This window comes from Rhinoderma darwinii, chromosome 5 (genome assembly GCF_050947455.1).
Source record: "Rhinoderma darwinii isolate aRhiDar2 chromosome 5, aRhiDar2.hap1, whole genome shotgun sequence".
NCBI lineage: Eukaryota > Metazoa > Chordata > Amphibia > Anura > Rhinodermatidae > Rhinoderma > Rhinoderma darwinii.
The window spans coordinates 79,777,780-79,798,902 of NC_134691.1; the positions used below are offsets into that span (position 1 = coordinate 79,777,780).

The window sequence follows — 21,123 nt, forward strand, 5'->3', positions numbered from 1 at the left end:
TGACGCCAATATCACTGCTAAGTCCCTAAAAATCAAATTTCCCAAATCAAGAAAATTTTCTAAAATCTCTTATGGACTCCTAGCTGTATTAGAAAGCTGCAGTGATCATGAACAGGTATTCACCATGTACTTATACCCTCAACCCCCAATCCCTGATTTTCATCCATCAGAACGCAGGAGGAAGGAGCTGTGTGATACTTGCGAGCATGATACCAGTTCATGAAATCCTCTCTAATGACTTTGTCTATTGTGTTTCCTACAACGAGAGACGTCGCTTTAACTCCATGTCGAGTGCTCTTTGTATTGCAGTTTAAATCTCAAGCTTGGCTTTCCTCAGGAGTATGACTTACCTTGAAGTACGTGCTGGTGTGCATCTAGGAGAAAGCCGGTGGTCAGTGTTAGGCCTCATGCACACGACCATGCATTGGCGTCCGCATACTATCCGCAGTTTTGGAGCCACGATTGCGGATAGTATAGGGCACATTATATCCTATCGGCCAATGTACACGACCGCAGATTCCACGGTGCGTGCAGTACCCAGAGCCCAGACCGTAAAAAAAAATAGGACATGTCATTTTACGGACCACAATTGAGGTCCGGGCTACTTGAAGTCAATACACATCTTGTGGCTCGTGATTGCGGATGACACTCTGCGGCCCGTGCACATGGCAACTGTCATGAGACCTTATACATACATGGGGGTGTAAAGTGTCCATGTCTAAATATTGTATTTAATTTTGAAAAAAATTGCCCCTGATACTTTACTATGTACCAGAATTCAGATCCATGATTCTTTATAGTGAGGCTCTGCATGCAGAATTCAACTTCACCCTCGACTGTCCTGAAATCCAACCAATTGGAGCGTGTTTTCTGCTCAGGGGCAGTGTATTTTGGTAGAGGTTGGGCAGCATTTGTACTCATGGGTGGGATGGCACTATCTGCATAGGGAATTGAAAAATCCATATATCCTGGCACAATAGTTTAAATAAAATAGAGGAAAAACAAAGTACTTTGAAGTTAATTGTGAAGCCTCCTGATTTATTAGTTCATTTACCTTCTCTTCCTCCCATATCAGTAAACACCAGGTTCCTTAGCCTGTATGAAATAATGATTGCAGCTTTCAATGTTCAGATCATCTCTAGTGTACTATGTCATACCAAATTGTTCAAAACCAAAGCCTTTACAGTATAGTAAGAACTGTACTTTGTGTCAAGGCAGTAGAAGACCTGTATGGAAATATTTAATTACCAAATGCATACACCTTTCTAAAAAAAATTTTGAGTTAATCATTTGCGCTTACAAATCATGTGACCTCCAAAAATAGTTTTCAATATTTCTTTATTCCCACTCTTCTATTAAAGTACATATATAAAAATGACCTTTTATTCGTAAATCAGAAGTTATAGCCTTAGCCCAAGTTTGGTAATTATTTTTTTTTCTTGAAGAGATTTGCGTCATCCTGCTTTGTAGCAGTGGCCGTTTTTTTGCAAGTGACATCGGAAAGTGCAGCCATCTATTGTGTTCATTAAATACGGCAGCGGTAAACACTAGTCAGTCAGTTTTTATATTCGGTATATAAAACTGCTAAAAAATTGTTAGGCAGGAGCAGTATGGATACCAGGCAGAACTTCACAGAGTATACCGTATGTGGCTACTGAAATGTTATATACACATATCAAAGGTCAGTACAGAGGTCTGTCTACTAATCTATTCATACCCAAAACTGTAGCTACCCAGAGGGATCCACTGTGTCCAGAGGAAAGAAGGTTTCATCATAGACAGTGATTCTTTACTGTAAGAGCAGTGGGACTTTAGAAAGCTCTGCCAGAGGATGTTGTGATGGTGGATTCATTGAAAGAGTTTTAAATGGGCCTGGATGCCTTTCTTAAAAGTGACAATATTATGTTATATGTACTACATTACTGGAGATGGGTCGTTGAACCAGGGATTTAACACTGCAGAATGATGGGTTAAATTAGATGACCTGTTTCATTGACTCTACCGCCTCATATTTGAGAATACATATAATCTAGGGCAGCCAGTTGTCATTATTATATCCGCATTACTTGAATTTATAAAGTATGATCTTTAGAGACTCCTAACCTACCCAGATGATCTTCTATTACATAACCCAAAAAAAATCTAAATGTAATCTCAATCACAAGAAACCCAGTGTGGCGTGCTATTTGTATCCGTATGGGCTTGTCGTTTGTTTTTGTTTTTTTTTAAGAGAGAATCAAAGGTTTGGGTGTGCAGGTTTAGAATAGGCATTTGACTTTTTTCAGTGATGTTGAGTTGACCTGAGATGCTAGTCAGGTTTAGAAGAAGCCGGACAAAACGTTGGACCTCCAATATAGTTATTATACAGACAGCTGGAATCGTGTATTCACACCTTGAGTTTTAGGTTCCCAAATGGTTGCAGATTTCTAATTTTTGCTCCTCCTAAGCATACACCCCATATTGATCACCACAATTCAACACAATCCAAGTCTCTCTTGCAAGCGTTTCCAAAGAATAATTGTATACAGGCAAATCAAACCTGTAATGAAGTTTACCTCATGATACTTTGTGACTTGTACTGATGTAGCAAAATCATTATTTTATTTGTATTTGGTTGGTCCTTAATTTAGATCTCCCCTTATTTTTACAGATACTTAAGAAGTTCAAAAAACCTGCCCCTACATCAAGAGGACCAGCCCTAACCAAATACTTCTCAAGGGAACAGGGGGTTTAATGGAACCTATGAAGTATATTACAAAGCAGCAGTTCCTGAGTCTCTGGGAGAGAACACGATCACATTAGATTATATTTCTAGTTTTTTTTTTTTTAGAATACAGTTTTTATGTTTGACTATTTTTTTATTTTATTTTTAGATTTTAATTTTGTTCAAATTTAGCCAAGGTCTGTGTGGGTTTTTCTTGTATTTTTTTGTTGCATTTGTTTGTACCTACCCTTCTTAATGGACTGTTTGTTAATAATCTATTTATGAGGTAGAAGCAGTGGGTCTGGTTTTTTTAGATGTTGATATGTAACTTATGTTGTGGGTACATACCTAGAACTTTTGTAGGCTTTGTGTGAGCCTTTTGTGAGCTTGTGTAATTTATAATGACTAAATGGATATTATTTTGAACACTAACAAATCAAAGCTCATTGATTTTATGTAGGAGGATATGTGTGTTTTCTTGTTTTTGTGTTTTACCAACACGTTTTCTACGTAGGTGTTTGTGTACTTACATTAACATTTAGGTTAAAATACACCACAACATGGGGGTTAATGGTGTGATCTACAGACACGTTGACCCATATTTGTTCTACTTCCTCTTTCAAGTAATGGAATATCAAATGATTTTTAGAGTTCCTTGCACCTTTAAAGAGGCTCTGTCACCAGATTTTGCAACCCCTATCTGCTATTGCAGCAGATAGGCGCTGCAATGTAGATTACAGTAACGTTTTTATTTTTAAAAAATGAGCATTTTTGGCCAAGTTATGACCATTTTTGTAGTTATGCAAATGAGGCTTGCAAAAGTCCAAGTGGGTGTGTTTAAAAGTAAAAGTCCAAGTGGGCGTGTATTGTGTGCGTACATCGGGGCGTTTTTAATACTTTTACTAGCTGGGCGCTCTGAAGAGAAGTATCATCCACTTCTCTTCAGAACGCCCAGCTTCTGACAGTGCAGATCTGTGACGTCACTCACAGGTCCTGCATCGTGTCGGCCACATCGGCACCAGAGGCTACAGTTGATTCTGCAGCAGCATCAGCGTTTGCAGGTAAGTCGATGTAGCTACTTACCTGCAAACGCTGATGCTGCTGCAGAATCAACTGTAGCCTCTGCTGCCGATGTGGCCGACACGATGCAGGACCTGTGAGTGACGTCACAGATCTGCACTGTCAGAAGCTGGGCGTTCTGAAGAGAAGTGGATGATACTTCTCTTCAGAGCGCCCAGCTAGTAAAAGTATTAAAAACGCCCCGATGTACGCACACAATACACGCCCACTTGGACTTTTACTTTTAAACACACCCACTTGGACTTTTGCAAGCCTCATTTGCATAACTACAAAAATGGTCATAACTTGGCCAAAAATGCTCGTTTTTTAAAAATAAAAACGTTACTGTAATCTACATTGCAGCGCCTATCTGCTGCAATAGCAGATAGGGGTTGCAAAATCTGGTGACAGAGCCTCTTTAAGGATATTCTCTTGTGCTATGCATAGACAATCACTGCTTCTAATATTTTTTTAAGTATATATAGCAACTGGGTTCTCACATTTATAGTATTTTTCTACTGATCTCTTCCTCTGTCAGGCTGGACAGTACTCAGGGGTAAAGGACACATACATGGTGTGAGTAATATATGTTCTGACATTGAGCCAATGTTGACCGCACAGTGTAGACTTTCAAAGTGGATGATGCCTTGTACGTTCTTTTTGGCAACTGTGAAAAGTATTCTGCATTCATTGCCTTGTTTTAGGGCTGTGGATACCTGGACATCGGCATGATGTTCATTTTGGACTTTAGTGTTCCACAACATAAGCTATAGAGTTGTGTACACTGGCGTTGTGTCTTGTAAATGTGGCTCATTCATGTACCTCCTACAGTAGGAGAACATGAAGATCTTATAAAATGAGATGTGGTATTTGTAGAAATTAAAACTTGAACAAAATAAGTTTGGTGTCGCAGGGATCACAACAGCTAAATTTCTTGTTTAGACTTTTTTTGTAACATAAAAGATGGTTTTCACTTGCCACTTATTTTAGATCCTCTTTTGAAGTACCTCCAAGCTTTGTTTTAAGGTTATTCCATTAGGTCGATTTGGGTTAAGACTGCCACCTACTCCAGTAAAATCATGTTATTTGTTCAAAGTGGATTCTTAATAATTAGTTTTTATGGTCATATTTTGGGTTGACATGTGAAATGCCTCATGATTCACAATATTCCGAGCTGATTGAGAGGCTACATTTTCCTGGCACTAATAATGGCTGCATCCACTGTGTGTAGGTTTCTGATACACATTCGGTTGATGTCTTTTTAAGCAGATTTTCTTTTATTTAAAGGGTTATTTACCACTAATCGATTTTTTTATCAATAACCTAAAAATACCATTATGGACATGGCAAGCTCGATAACCATAGACTTTAATCCTTAAAGCTTAGCCGTTGGTTGTACTTCGTTATCACTCCAGGGTAGGGAGGACGAGCAATAATCTTCCAAAGATGTGATTTTTTTATTACTATGTAGAGTAAAAGAACAGTCAACTTTATTTTGTAATTTAGTAATGCGTTTATAACAGAGCCATATTTTGAGAGGGATCAAAGATAACGGTTTGCAGTTGGTTATTTTTATGTCTTCGATAAAAATAAAACGGGGTTTACATTCTTGCTTAATGCATTATATAGGTAATGCTTTTACAGACAAATGATTGCATGAAATAAGTTGTCATTTTTGTATGTGATAATAAACATACAGATGTGTCGTCCCTTAACTTCTCTTTAAACCAGACAGAACCTGAGATCTGTGTTGTGAGATAATAAACAAACATGTTAAAAAAAAAAGTATAACGGCCCATGTATAAAACCTATAAAAAAAGTATAACATCCATCGGTTGCCCATAGACTTCCATGTAAAAAAACGTACACGTTTAATTTATAAATGTGTTTTTTTTTTTTTTTTTATTGGCTGGTGCGAGATTGTATTGCATTTGTATCCTGACAAATTGTATAACATAACGCTATTCAGGAAAAGTTAAAGGCTGACACATCTGTAGTTTGCTGCTGATGTTAGGAATGCAAATGCTGTGAGATGATTTTACTTTGTGATTGTTTGTTTATCCCATACTGAATTTTTAAAAGCTTGGTGTTTTATGAAAGTGTGCCAACCTTGATAAGGTTTATAGGATTTTGAAGATAATGTACAGTAATTCTCTTTTTTTGTATTTTTGTCTGAAATAAAATACAGAAGAGTAAACCGGTTGTGGGTGTCTTTCTAATAGAAAACAATATAACATTTCCTTTAATGTTTAAAGCGGTTACACACTTTGAACGATCCCTACTTGACAATAAACTGATTAAAAAGATTGTCGTCCCCCCCCTACTGAAATCTCCAGTGATCCGCTGTAATCTGTGAGGTAACCTGGTTGTAAAGTGTTGAATTTCCCTGCAGCGCCATCACACAGGAAGTTAAGCATTACACAGTACCCACTCAAATCAATGGATTGTGTATGTAAGGCTTCGTTCACATCTGCGCTAGGGATCAGTTCCGTCTGAGCTTTCCATCGGAACAGAGCCCCAATTAGACCCAAACGGTGACTGATCCGGTGCCAATGGTTTCCGTTTGTCTCTGTTGTGCATGGGTTCCGTCGTTTTGACGGAATTAATAGCGTAGTCCAAAACGACGGAACCCTTGCACAACGGAGACAAATGCAAACCATTGGCATCGGACCAGTCACCATTGAAACCAATGGTGATGGAAACGGAAACCTATGGTTTCCGTTTGTGTCTGTCGGGGCTCAGTTCCAACGGAAAGCTCAGACGCAACGGAGCCCTATCCCAGATGGGAATGAAGCCTAAGGCTGGATTCACACGACCATGTTATGTCCGTAATGGACGGAACGTATTTCGGCCGCTAATCCCGGACCGAACACACTGCAGGGAGCCGGGCTCCTAGCATCATAGTTATGTACGACGCTAGGAGTCCCTGCCTCGCTGCAGGACAACTGTCCCGTACTGTAATCATGTTTTCAGTATGGGACAGTTGTCCTGCAGCGAGGCAGGGACTCCTAGCATCGTACATAACTATGATGCTAGGAGCCCGACTCCCTGCACCTGGTTCGGTCCGGGACTTCCGGCCGCAATACGTTCCGTCCATTACGGACGTAACATGGTCGTGTGAATCCAGCCTAAGACATGTCATCCAAAGAGAAAGCTTTGGACAGTTCTTTCTGGTTAGAAGAGTCCTTTGACAATAAGCTGAAAGTTTCCCCCTGCTCAGAACCTCAGCGATCAGCTGTTATCTGTCGGAAACCTGGCAGTAAGATTTAAATTACCCTGCAGTGCCACCAAAAGGGGAACTAAGCATTAGACAGTGCGACATTCAAATCAATGAGCCGTCTGTGTAATACAGGAGGACAGGTCCTCCAGAGCAAGAAACCTTCTTTGTAATGACTGTCCACTCTGGCCGAAAGACGAGGATCATGAACAGAGGAACCCCCCCCCCCCCCTCTATTAACTCGCAATTTCCTATTCGTGTGTATGAAATTTGGTTCTCTAAACTGGACAATCCTTTTTAAGGTTTACTTCTTGCTTTCTATAATAAACTAATTTAATTAATAAACTAAGTATTGCTTGTGGTCTGCACTGCACAATGCAAAAAGTGTAGAAACCGATTTAGGCTTCTGTCTTTAACCCCTTAAGGACGCAGCCTAGTTTGGGCCTTAAAGAGGCTCTGTCACCACATAAGTGCCCTGTCTCCTACATAAGGAGATTGGCGCTATAATGTAGGTGACAGCAGTGGTTTTTATTTCGAAAAACGATATATTTTCACCCAGTTATGAGCGATTTTAGCTTTATGCTAATGATGTTCTTAATTCCCAACTGGACGTGTTTTTACTTTTGACCAAGTGGACATTGTGGAGAGCAGTGTATTATTCTGACCAATCCGCGTCATACACTTCGCTCCTTTCATTTACTCTGCACTTAGCGATCCTGCGTTGTTCATTATGTGCGGCCTCTTCAGTAACGTTAATGTGTGTGTATGTGACTGCACATAGTGAACAATGCAGGATCACTATGTGCAGAATAAATCAATGGAGAGAAGTGTATGACGCTGATTGGTCACTGATTGGTCAGCGTCATACACTTCTCTCCACAACACCCACTTGGTCAAAAGTAAAAACAGCCCAGTTGGGCATTAAGAAAGTCATTAGCATAAAGCTAAAATCGCTCAAACTGTGAAAATAGATCGTTTTTCGAAATAAAAAACACTGCTTTTACCTACATTACAGCGCCGATCTCATTATGTAGGAGATAGGACACTTATAATGTGGTGACAGAGCCTCTTTAAGGCTGACCATTTTTCAAATCTGACATATTTCACTTTGTGGTAATAACCTTGGAATGATTTTACCTATCCAAGCGATTCTTAGATTTTTTTCGTGACACATTGGGCTTTGTTAGTGGTAAAATTTGGTTGATACATTGAGTGTTTATTTGTGAAAAATAGCAAAATTTTGAGAATTTTGAAATATTAGGCTATTTTTTAATTTTAATGTATCTGCTTTTAAGGCAGATGGTTATACCATACAAAATAGTTACCAATTAACATTTCCCATATGTCTACTTTATGTTTGCATCATTTTTTGAACATTTTTTTATTTTTATAGAACGTTACAAGGCTTAGAACATAACCAGCAATTTCTCATATTTTCAAGACATTTTCTAAAGCCTTTTTTTTTATTTATTTTTTTAGGTACAAGTTCAGTTCTGAAGTGGCTTTGAGGGGCCTGTGTTAGAAACCCCCATGAAATACCCCAATTTAAAAACTTGACCCCTTTAAGTATTCAAAACCACATTTAGAAAGGTGTTTTTTTTTAACCCTTCAGGCATTTCACAGGAATTAAAGCAAAGTCAAGGTGAAATTTGCAAATTTCATTGTTCTTGCTGAATTTCAATTTTATTCAATTTTTTTCTGTAACACAGAAGGTTTGACCAGAGAAACACTACCAAATATGTATTTCCCAGAATCTGCGTTTTTTAGAAATACCCCACATGTGGCTCTAGTGTACTCATGGACTAAAACAGAGGCCTCCGAATCAAAGAAGCACCTAGTGCATTTTGGGGCCTCTTCTTTTTTTTTTTTTTTTTTTTTTTTTTTTATTAAAATATATTTTAGGCACCATACCGGGTTTCAAGAGGTCTTTTGATGCCAAAACAGTAGAAATCCCCCAAAAGTGACCATTTTGGAAACTATAATCCTAAAGGAATTAATTAATAGGTGGTGTGACCATTTAGTACAGTTGTTCCACAGAACTTATTTGAATTGGGCTGTGAATTAAGAAAAACTAAATATTTTCCAATAATATGTAGTTTTGGCTCAAAATTTCTTATTTTTACAAGGAATCGAATAGCACATTTTGTTGCCCAGTTTCTCCTGAGTGCGGCAATACCCCATTTGTGGTGAGAAACTGCCGTTTGGGCCCGTGGGAGGGCTCAGAAGGGAAGGAGCGTTGTGTTCTTTGGAGTCCAGATTTTGCTGGATTGGTTTTCGGGTGCCATGTCACATTTGCAGAGACGCAGAGGTATCAAAGCAATGGAAAACCACCAGAAGTGACCCCATTTTGGAAACTACACCCCTCAAGGATTTTATTTATGGGTGTTGTGACCATTTATACCCCATAGTTGTTCCACAGAACTTATTTTGAATTAGGCTGTGAATTAAAGAAAACATATTTTCCAATAATATGTAGTTTTTGCGCAAAATTTAATAAAAGGAATACAAGGAATAAAATACCACATTTTGTTGCCCAGTTTCTCCTGAGTGCGACAATACCCTATTTGTGGTGATAAACTGCCATTTGGGCCCGTGGGCTCAGAAGGGAAGGAGCGCCATATGTTCATTGGAGTCCAGATTTTGCTGAATTGGTTTTCGGGTGCCATGTCGCATTTGCAGAGCCCCAGAGGTACCAGTACAGTTGGAACCCCCGAGAAGTGACCCCATTTTAAAAACTACACCTCTTAAGACATTTATCTAGAGGTGTAGTGAGCATTTTGACCCCACAGGTACTGTATAAAAGATAATGTGCATCAGATGGTGCAGAGTGAGATTTGCAATTTTCTACATATGTATGCCATGTCAGTGTCCGATATATTGTGCCCAGCATGTGCCACCAGAGATATACACCCCATAAACTGTAATGTGGGTTCTCCTGGGTACGGCAATACCCTACATGTGGCTGTTATCTGCTGCATGGGCACATGGCAGGGCTCATAAGGGAAAGATGAGGGGGATAAGCTGTGCCGAGTGCATCAGGGTAAATTAAAAATCAAGGGATGTATGATAAATTCTAAAACAATCTTTCATACAGAGCCTTGGTTTTTCGGGACACGTGTCGCTTTGGTATATTTTGTCCTTCCTTATCCCCCTCTTTGAGCAGACTGCACCTCTTTTGACTTTTTCCCTTCTTTCTAGTTTGGGAAGCTTCTCCTGGAAAATGTTGCCCTGGTACTATGCATGTGGGTTTGCTTAAAGAAGTACTGGATGCCCCCCCTTCCTGGTCCCTAAAGATTAGGTTCTTGATAACCACCTCTTGAAATTCCAGAAAAGTTCCCTCCCTGCCCTGTACATCGACGTAGCATGTACACATTGTACAATGCCATCTGTATGATGTGCATGGCCAGCTTCTTATACCACACCCTCGATTTCTACATGGCGCTGTAGGGCTTCAGGACTTGATCTGACAAGTCCACCCCTCCCATGTACCTATTGTAGTCCAGGATGCAGTCTAGTTTGGGTGGTCTCTGTACTGGTACCTCGATAGGTACTGGTGTGGCCATGTATTGTCAATACAAGGACATCTCTCTTGTACTTGACACACATTATATTGCTGCTAGATTGTGCCCTTCTCTCACCCCTTCTGAGTGTTGCCCTAGCAGAGTCTTTTGGGAGGCCTCTCAGAATTCTTCTATCAGTGCCGCATGCCGCAGTACTTCTGGAAGCGAGGCATTTGGAAGAGTGGGGCGCTGGTATAAAAATTATCCTGGTAGAGGTGGTAACACTGGTCCAGCATTTTTGCATTCATTCCCAGTAAGGGGGAGCATTCTGGGGGCTGAATACTGGTGTCCTTCCCTTCATATATTCTAAATTTGTATGTATACCTTGATGCACTCTCGCACAGCTTATACATCTTCATGCCATACCTTGCCCTCTTACTCGGCAGGTACTGGCGGAATTGAAGCCTTCCTTTAAAGTGTACCAGGGACTCCTCAACAGAAATACACTTCTCCGGGCTGTATGCTTGGGCAAACCGGGCACTGATTTGGTCTAATAGGGGTCTCAGTTTATACAAACGGTCAAAACTGGGGTCATCTCGGGGTGGGCACTGCTCATTATCAGCATAATGTAAGAAGCAAGTATTGCCTCATAACACATCCTGGACATGGCCATGCAGTACATCGGGGTGTGGTATAATGTCTGTACTCCAGTAGGTCCTAATGGATGGCTTTTTCGGAAGCCCCATGTTCAAGAGCAGTCCCCAGAACTTGCCCAACTCTGCTGCATCTACAGGAGTCCTCCTGTGGGATTGGGCATAAAATGAAGTGGGGTTCTTTGTTATATACTGTTGGGCATATAAATTTGTCTGGGACACCATAAGCTCTGTAAATTCATCCGTGAAAAAGAACTTGAAAAAGTTCATCTCATTGAGCCCTGCCGTATTAACTTTTATCCCCGGGCTGCTCGTGTACTCAGGGAGTTTGGGCTCGTAATTGTCTGGTGTGGTGGTCGAAATGGGGTCACGCTGCTCGGAGGTTTCAACTGTGGTGGAGATCCTGGGGCGTCTCCTAGGGGATCCCTCTTCATCACTGGATGAGGAGGTTGATAAAAAAAGTCTCTCCATCTGACGAGTCCATGTCGGAGGCAAGAAACACATAGGCCTCTTCAAGAGAAAATGACCTTTGGGACATATTTTATTATTTATGTGCCACATGTGTAAATTGTGTGCTTAGACATGTGGATTGTGTATACAGCAAAATGTGTTCTCTTGCACAGTACTTTTATTAGTACTAGTAGAAGCAATAGACTGCTAACTAAAACTTTTTTTTTTTATAGAACGATTCCCTGACACTAAGAAACCCTAATACTAGCCGAGATGCTGCAGATAACTAAATATCTAAACTTTTTTTTTTTTAATGTGTATATATATATTTTTATATATATATTTTTTTGTTTTGTTATTATAGAACGAGTGGACTTCCCTGACATTAAACCCAACTAGGGGAAGGGTTCCTAACGCTAAACCTAATTAGATTTTATGTGAACTTCCCTGACACTAAGCCTAATTACGGCAACGATTCCCTGACACTAAACCTTCCTAGATTATTCCGAGCTTTCCTGGCGCTAACAACTGATTTTATGTCAACTTCCCTGATGCTAAACCTAACTACAGTGATGGATCCCTAACGCTAAACCTAACTAACTGTGACTGATTCCTGATGCTAAATTCCCTGACGCTATACCTAACTACGCGTTTTGACGGTTCCCTGACACTAAACCTACCTAGATTTATATACGAGGTTTCCTGGCGGTAGCAACTGATTTTATGTGAACTTCCCTGACGCTAAACCTAATTACAGTGATGGAACCCTAACGCTAAACCTAACTATGGTGACTGATTCCTGACGCTATACCTAACTTTTGACTTCCCTGACACTAACTAACTCTAATGCTAAACTATCTGCTGACTTGCTAAACTGACTTTTTATTTGTTTTTATTATATTTTATAAAGAAAAAAAAAAGAAAAATACTCCCCAGGCACCACAATGTGGCCCTGAAGACTCAAAAGTGGTCAGTGATGGAAATCACTGACCAAAAAAGTGGGTGACAAGGGGAACACAGGGACAGGAGTGGGAAGTGGATACAAGTTGGTAAAAGCAAAAAATATATATTATATTTGTTCGTTTTTCCTAACTGCTCTGACTGGCTCTCTCCATAACCGCTCTCTTCGACTAACTAACTCCAACAGGGAGCGGGTGCGGCAGGATCTGAGGTCAGAGTAGGAAATTACGTATGCGATCGCTACTATTGGTCGGTCGTCACTAACCAATAGCAGAGATCGCGAAGGCAGGACCAGTATGATTGGTCCTTGCACACTGAACTGTGATAGCCTGCTGTCGGAAACGGCAGGCATCACAGCTCGATGAAATGCCGGGGGAAAATGACGATGCATTTTCCCCTGGACGTACTATCTGAGCGCGAACGATGCACTTAGCGCGACGGTATAGTACGTCGCTGAGCGCGAAGGGGTTACGATTTTGCATGGGTTTCTTGCTGTATTGCTTCTCCATTGTAAAATAAGCTTTTCAGCAAGGTATCCATATTGAATATAGACATACACTATATAGATGTAAGTAGAGATGAGCGAACTTATGAAAAGTTCGGTTCGGCTGGTTCGCCGAATTTCACGAAAAAGTTCGATTCGGACCGAACTAGTTCTGACCGAACCTGTAATTTCCGTGCGCCGATCATGGTACTGTCCAGGGTGCTGAAAGAGTTAATGGGCTGCACTAACTCTTTCAGCAACCTTGACAGTACCATGCTCGGCGCGCGGAAAATACAATTTTAATGTAATAAAAAAAAAAAATACCGTTCATACTTACGTTCCTCCTGTCCGGCCTCCAGCAATGACGTTTCATCCATGTCGCCGCTGCAGCCAATCACAGGCTGTAGTGGCGGTCACGCACGTCACGTGACCGCCTCTGCAGCCAATCACAGGCTGCCGCGGCCGCTGCAGCCAATCACAGGCTGCCGCGTCACAAAAGAAGGTCGGACTGGAGGAAGAAGAGGGACTCGTCACCAAGACAACGACCGGGTACGTATGAAATGCTTTTTATTTTATTTTTAATCAGCAGCCTCTTTTCTCTATCAGTGATTGATAGAGACAAGTGGCTGCCGATTAGTATAATATTTTTGTAATGTTTTTTCTGCCCGCCCGCGTTCGGTCAAAACGTGTTCGGCCGAACCCGGTGAAGTTCGGATTCGCTGCGAACCGAACTTTTCGCGATGTTCGGACCGAAACCGGGTTCGGTTGTCCCGGTTCGCTCATCTCTAGATGTAAGTATTGGGACACCTACAGGAGCTTTTATAACATCCCATTCTAAATCCATAAGCATTAATATGGAGTTAGTCGCCCCCTCGTCAGCTAAAACATCTTCCACTCTTCTGGAAAGGCTTTCTACAAGATTTTGGGATTGGTTCAACATCAGTGCGGAGCTTGCTCAGGAATGGCAAGAGGCAGGTGTCAGTGCATCTGCATGCACAGTGAGGCTAAGTCTTTTGGAGGGTGGGCTGGTGTCAAGAAGGGCAGCAAAGAAGCGACTTCTCTCCAAGAAAACATCAAGGACAGATCATGATTCTGCAGGAACGACTGCAGAGGACCGGGGTAAAATTATTTTCTCAGATGAAGCCCCCTTCAGACTCTTTAGGACATCTGAAAGAATGATGGTCTGGAAAAGAAAAGGTAAGTGCGATCATGGGTCCTGTGTCATACCAACAGTAAAACATCATGAGACCATTCATGTGTTGGATTTCTTTTCATCCAAAGGAATGGGCTCACTAACAATTTTGCTTGACGACACTTCCATGAGTAAAGAACGGTATCTAAACATCTTCCAAGAGCAACTTCTCCCAACGATCCAGGAGCAATTTGGTGAAGAATAAGGGTATGTTCACACGGCGGGGGTCCGTAACGGCTGAAATTACGGGGATGTTTCAGCCTGAAAACATCCCCGTAATTTCAGCCGTACCGGCATGTGCAGGCGCTTGAACGCCGCGTCAATTACGGCCGTAATTAGCGCTGCTATTCATTGGAGTCAATGAATAGCGGCTCCAATTACGGCCAAAGAAGTGACAGGTCACTTCTTCTACACGGGCGTCTATTTACGCGCCGTCATTTGACAGCGGCGCGTAAATATACGCCTCGTGTGAACAGACAAACGTCTGCCCATTGCTTTCAATGGGCAGATGTTTGTCAGCGCTATTGAGGCGCTATTTTCCGGCGTAATTCGGGGCAAAAACGCCCGATTTACGTCCGTAAATAGGCCGTGTGAACATACCCTAATGCTTTTTCCAGCATGATGGAGCACCGTGTCACAAGGCAAAAGTGAGAACTTGCAGGGTTATATGACTGATCCACTAATTGACCTTCAATTTTTAGAACCTCGTTGTGTTTTTTATAGTTTGTGTCTTTATTATTGGATGTAATAAAAATTATATTTTTCTATGTTTTTGTGGCGTAATGACTCCTTATTCTCATGTTCTGTAATGCTATTTTGGAGTTTTGCTACTCTGTAGTGATTTGTTTGGAGGTGTTTTGACATAACCAAATGGGTGACACCTAACCAATTACCATACCTGTGAGACAACTTTGTTGTTAAAAGTGAGAACTAAGTGGCTCGGTGAACAAAACAGTGACATTTTCAATCCCATTGAGAACCTGTGGTCAATCCTCAAAAAGCGGGTGGACAAACAAAAACACAGAAATTGTGATAAAATCCAAGCACTGATTAGGCAAGAATTGTTTGGCATCAGTCATTATTTGGCCAAGAAGCTGATATCCAGCATGCCAAGTCGAATTGCAGGTGTCTTGAAAAAGAAGGGTCAACACTGTAAATAAAACTTTGCATAAACTTTATGTATTTGTCTAAAAGTTTAAAAATTTATGAAATGCTTATAATTGTACTTCAGTGTGACATAGAAACATCTGATTAAAAGATCAAAAAGCGTTGAAGCAGCAAACTTTGTGAAAACCAAAAGTTGTAGTCACAGATCACAGCTCTGCCCTAATAAAGCTGAAATTTAATAGCAGCGAGCACTGAGTGAAATAAATAGGTACTACATATAGTCAAGTTAATAACGAGACAATAAACGACTCCTAAAGCCTTTTCTGCAATGCTCCTATGCAGGAGGGGCTTCGGGCATTGTAAGTTTGCCTTGGCAACATATTCACCTAATATGCTAGCTACCTCTTCCACTGTCAAATTTAAAATTCTGCTTGTAAACGACTGTGGCAGCAACATTGGAAGTGTCCTTTAAATAGTTGACCATGCTTGTCCTGCTGATTTTGTGGGCACAGCAGGTAGCTCCGCTCTAACGGCGGTGAGAGAGAGTCTGATCTCCAGCGTTTGACCATTTTAATGCTGCGGTCGATGCAAAATGTGGAATTTCACAGAAAAGACAGAGGGAGGGTTCCCACTTTGATCGTGTCACAGGGAATTCCTGTGAAGCCATCAAGGCCCATACCTAATATGGGCAGAAAGACCAGGGTCATTGAAGGACCCCAATGCTGTCTGATCATATTTTCTGTTGTTAGGGCATACTTAGGTATGCCCTAACAACTGCCTGTGTACTATTCGTACACAGGCTAAAGTACTGGCACATAGATATATATTTCGCATGATCGGACATGGTCTAGTGCAATATTTGCTTTAGTGAAAAGGCCCATCAGCAGATTTATTTTTTACGACTCTTTAAAAGGGAAGGGTGTTGACGTTTTGCAGAGTTTTTATCAGGCAACCATTGAGTCTTTTAACTTATGAGATCACTGGTTTGGTACGGTGACTGTGAGGGAACGGCGCTTGTTTGGTAGGGTGATTAAAACAGTCTGTGCTATAATTTATTGTGATGGTCATGATTTGTTTGGTATCTTTGAGCAAAGGGGTGTAGGCACGGGGACCAGAATTCTGAAGTACCCGGCACATGGTCTGATTAAATTGTTACTCTCCAGTAGAAGACATAGGGTGTTTAGGCCACGTACATGTCGGTTTAGAGAGAGTTTTTACTATACTGCAGTGGTTTTTTGTGTTTTTTTTAAATAAAAATATTTTAATCTGGTTTAAATGTATTTGTACGTAAGTTTTTGTTGTATGTGCGCTACCCCATTGCATTTATTATTTTTCAATGTGAGGGTTGCTGTAAAAGGATTTTTCTCACATTTGACTATATAGTATTATTCTAAATATAATTATAATAATAATAATAAAAGTAACGTTGAAAATCAAACAAATGAGCTCCTTTTTTTTTTTCAATAAATATTAAATATAAGTCCCAAATATGAAACAATATATACCTATCTTATATAGTTAAATCTGTAACAACCTGTGCAATTAATTTATAGCAACACTTATGATGATCTGTGTGGGCCGTAAAAAAATGAATGGATAAAAACTGCTGCAGAATTGCTTTTTTTTTTTTTTTCTGCATTTTCATCAAATGAAAATTAATATAAATTAAATACTGATGTATAGGTCCCAAATATATGGCATCCACATATAGTACAACACGTCCTGCAAAAAGAAGTCTCATACAGCTACTTCGAACAATATATAAATGACCGCCGGAATGCAGAGAGGAAAAATAAATAGTTCTGGTCCTCAAAGCCAAATTTGGCCCGGTCCTTAGGGGCTAAGTACCTGTAAATTGTGGCTGAAATGTCCAGACCCACTACTTAACAGGGTTGTAAACATTGTTGTTGGTCAGCTGGTTATCTAAATGTGAATATTACAGAGATGGGATAACATGCTACAGACTAAGACATCATAGAGCAGGAGCCAGCTCATACAAATCAGAGAAGTAAGACAATTTCTCAAAATAATATAACATATTTCTATAATAATTTAAAGCTAAAATTTCATTATCCCATTGAGTGCACAAATATTTCAAACGTTCAATAAGTAATGATGTCCGGACCCGTCATTCAGGGATTATGTATGCCCCCAGAAGTTTACATGGCATTCTAAACAAGGTGCTTTTTGTGGTTTCTGCCCTGTTTAGATGCAGGTTATCTTTATATAATGCCTATGTTTGTTTTTCCCTAGGAGGTGAATCATTGTGGCAAGAGAAGGATAAAGGTACAAACCTTTCTTCATGAATAATGGATGTTTTCTCCGCTTGTGTTCAGGGATGTAACGAATGACAAATAACATAATCACAGGTTTCGCTATACATAAAGATATATTCAGGTTTCTTGTAGTTTTTGGAGGAACAGCCTGGTGATGTACAAGAATTATCTTACATGTTTACCAAATTTAGTTCTCTAAAAATGTAGCATTTTACACTAAACAACTGGTTAAGTCGCCTATATCAAAAAGGAAGTAGCACCCTGTGGTTAAATGCTGGATAGTCGAGTAAGTGGGGGCACATTTTCCAAATCTGCCTAGACCACCAGCGCGTCTTGTTCCCGCACTGATTGCGACAACGCTAGCTTGTCTGATTCCAATGATCCAATAAAGAGGAATTAGCGCATTCTTGTCCTGCTTTATGGCCAAGAATGGGGTTTTAGGGGACCATTGATCGTTATATGGATTTTTTCATCTGACAGCCCCCCTTTAATAAAGAATATCTATAAGATGTATATAGCAATGTGCTTCAGAGCTATTGTGTGTTTATTATGTTGCTTCCCAGCTTAATTGCCCACAGGTACTAATAGCACTGGGTGGAGCACATTACTTTGTACATACCATAGACTCTTAAATATTTGTCAAGAGAATCATTTTAATAATTATCATTTTGTTTATGGGGCTAAAAGAATGGGTTACAACAAATTTGTTCCATTAGTGGTGGGGTCCATTCGCTCTGATCATGGTATCCTGATACAGTAGCTAAATGGTGATGTCCTGGCACATGGCCATGACTACTACAATGAGTATCCATAAGTTTCGATCACATCTGCATCAGGGCTCCGTTCATGGGTTCCGTCTGAGCTTTCCGTCAGGGGAACCCATGAACGGAGCCCAAACTGAAACAAACGGAAGTCATAGGTTTCCGTTTGCATCACCGTTGATTTCAATGGTGACGGATCTGGTGCAAATGGTTTCCGTTTGTCACCGTTGTGTAAGGGTTCTGTTGTTTTGACAGAATCAATACCGTAGTCGGCTGCGCTATTGATTCCATCAAAATAACGGAGCCCTTACACGGTGGGGACAAACTGAAACCATTTGCACCGGATCTGTCAACATTGAAATCAATGGTGATGCAAACTAAACCTGTGGTTTCCTTTTGTTTCAGTTTGGGCACCGCTCATGGGTTCCCCTGACAGAAAGCTGACAGAACGCATGAACGGAGCCCTGAAGCAGATGTAAACGGAGCCTTAGACTTTGAGACAGCTATTTGCCATAGTCCTGCTTTCATAAGGACTTAAACTGTGCTCAAGTAAGCACAGAAAATGTAAAGGCCTTTACAAAAAGTATAATAAGTACAAGAGGTTTTAAAGAGGACCGCCCGTCACCCCCTTCTCCTGACAATTTCCTTCTAGTTCTCAGTGTCTTCTAAGTCCGGGACTTAGAAGACACTGTGCTGCTCAGCCAAGCCGCCCGGCACATGGACTACTCTGCTGCCGCTTTCCACCTGCTTCTTTGTTACTTGCTAGTCCACCCAACTTTCCCAGGTACATAAGGTACCCTCCTCCTTTGCTTTTGCCTGAGCAATTATGTTCCATTCCCTAGCTTGCTTGTAGTACTCTCCAGCATTTCCTACCTTTTGCCTGTTCACTTTAACTACCACCTGCTGCCTGCCCTGAACTCTGGCTCTGCCTAACCATGATTGACCTGATCTTTGCTTTAGATCAGGCCTTGCATCTGTCTGCTGTTATTGTATCTCACCTGTCCATGTCAGTCATTTCCAACAGAGAGTACTCTGGGGTAGCGACCTGGGGATTCTAGTGGCCAAGTCAAAGTCTCAGTATGGAAGTTAAAGGGTGAACACCTAGCAATCCCTTAGACTCTGCCCCCCAGTTTAGGCCCACGCGATACATGTTGGCAGCACAGTGGGTCCATACCACCCTCTTTTGGCCCTGTGACAGTCACCAATATCTACAGGACATTACATCACTGATTATTTGTGATAATCTTCGTGACCACATTATCATTAGCAATGTTCATCCCGATCATTCTTTTCTTTATACCTTTCCTTCCTTTTGGATCCACTTTTGGCTTTGGCTCAAAAAACTGCATCAAAACTGTGTGTGTGATCCTGACCTTAATCTGTTGTTATGCAGGAGTAAGGCCTCATGCCCACTTCAGTTATTTTCCTCAGGGTGCTATCAGGTTTTTAACTGATAGCACCCTGGCACATTCATTTTTATGTGGCCATGCACACTTCTGTTGTTTTAACGGAACCGTGTGGCCGTTCCGACAAAAATAGGACAGGTCCTAACTCTGTCCGTTTTTAACGGAACAGTCATGGCCTTTTCATACATTTGGTCCGTTGAAACAACAGACTGCACACTGAAGCCATTCGTGTGCGGTCTGTGTTTAACGGATTCGTCATTAGCGGCCGTACGACAGCCAACGTAAGTGTTCATGAGGCCTAAAGTAGATAAATTCAGAGGGATAATGTGTTCCTAAAGTGTCCAGTAGGTGGCCCCAGAAATCAAGTTATCTGAGCAGTTTTCTTATGGTTAATTTCCAGTTTCTCAGCAACTGCAGTGGGTCATGTGCATTTCAATTTTTTCACCCATGTCACATTTGCATTGGAAATAAATGTAAGAAATGTACAGGTTCTTCTCCATGAATTAGAATATCATCAACAAGTTAATTTATTTAAAAAAGTGAAACTCATATATTATATAGATTAATTACACACAGAGTGATCTATTTCCGGCATTTTTTTTTTCTTTTAATGTTGATGATTATGGCTAACAGTTAATGAAAACCCAATATTTAGTCTCAGAAAATTAGAATATTTGGTAAAAGTTGAAGATTGTAGACTCCTAGTGTCACACTCTAATCAGCTAATTAACACAAAACAACTGCAAAGATTTCCTAAGCCTTTAAATGGTCCAACAGTCTGGTTCAGTAGGCTACACAATCATGGGGAGGACTGCTGACTTGACAGTTTTCCAGAAGACAGTCATTGACACCCTCCACAAGGGTAAGCCACAAAAGGACATTGCTAAAGAAGCTGGATGTTCACAGAGTGCTGTATTCAAGCATATTAATGGAAAGTTGAGAGGACGGAAAAAGTGTGGTAGAAAAAACAAGCAACAGGGATAACCGCAGCCTTGAAAGGATTGTCAAGGAAAGGTCATTCGAGAATCTGGGGGAAATTCACCAGGAATGGACTGCGGCTGGAGTCAGTGCTTCAAGAGCCACCACACACACACGTATCCAGGAAATGGGCTACAACTGTCACATTCCTTGTGTCAAGCCACTCATGACCCAGAGACGACGTCTGAAGCATCTTACCTGGGCTAAGGAGAAAAAAGACTGGTCTGTTCAGTGGTCCAAAGTCCTGTTTTTAGATGAAAGTACATTTTGCATTTCATTTGGAGTCTGGAGGAAGAGTGGAGAGGCAATCAATCCAAGTTGCTTGCGGTCCAGTGTGAAGTTTCCACAGTCAGTGATGGATTGGGGAGCCATGTCA

General features: G+C 40.9%; 1 protein-coding gene across 5 annotated transcripts in view; it reads left to right on the top strand.

The window, feature by feature from the left end:
- ASPH (aspartate beta-hydroxylase) overlaps nucleotides 1-21,123 on the top strand; it is a 214,222-nt gene that overhangs the window by 103,096 nt on the left and 90,003 nt on the right. For 4 of the 5 annotated variants that reach the window (XM_075826191.1, XM_075826193.1, XM_075826194.1 and 1 more), the window contains one exon: nucleotides 17,580-17,612. In XM_075826191.1, coding sequence (XP_075682306.1) covers nucleotides 17,580-17,612 — 33 coding nt within the window. Of the gene's footprint in view, nucleotides 1-2,650; nucleotides 3,397-17,579; nucleotides 17,613-21,123 lie in introns of those variants that run through there. The other variant, XM_075826195.1, reaches the window with a different exon arrangement.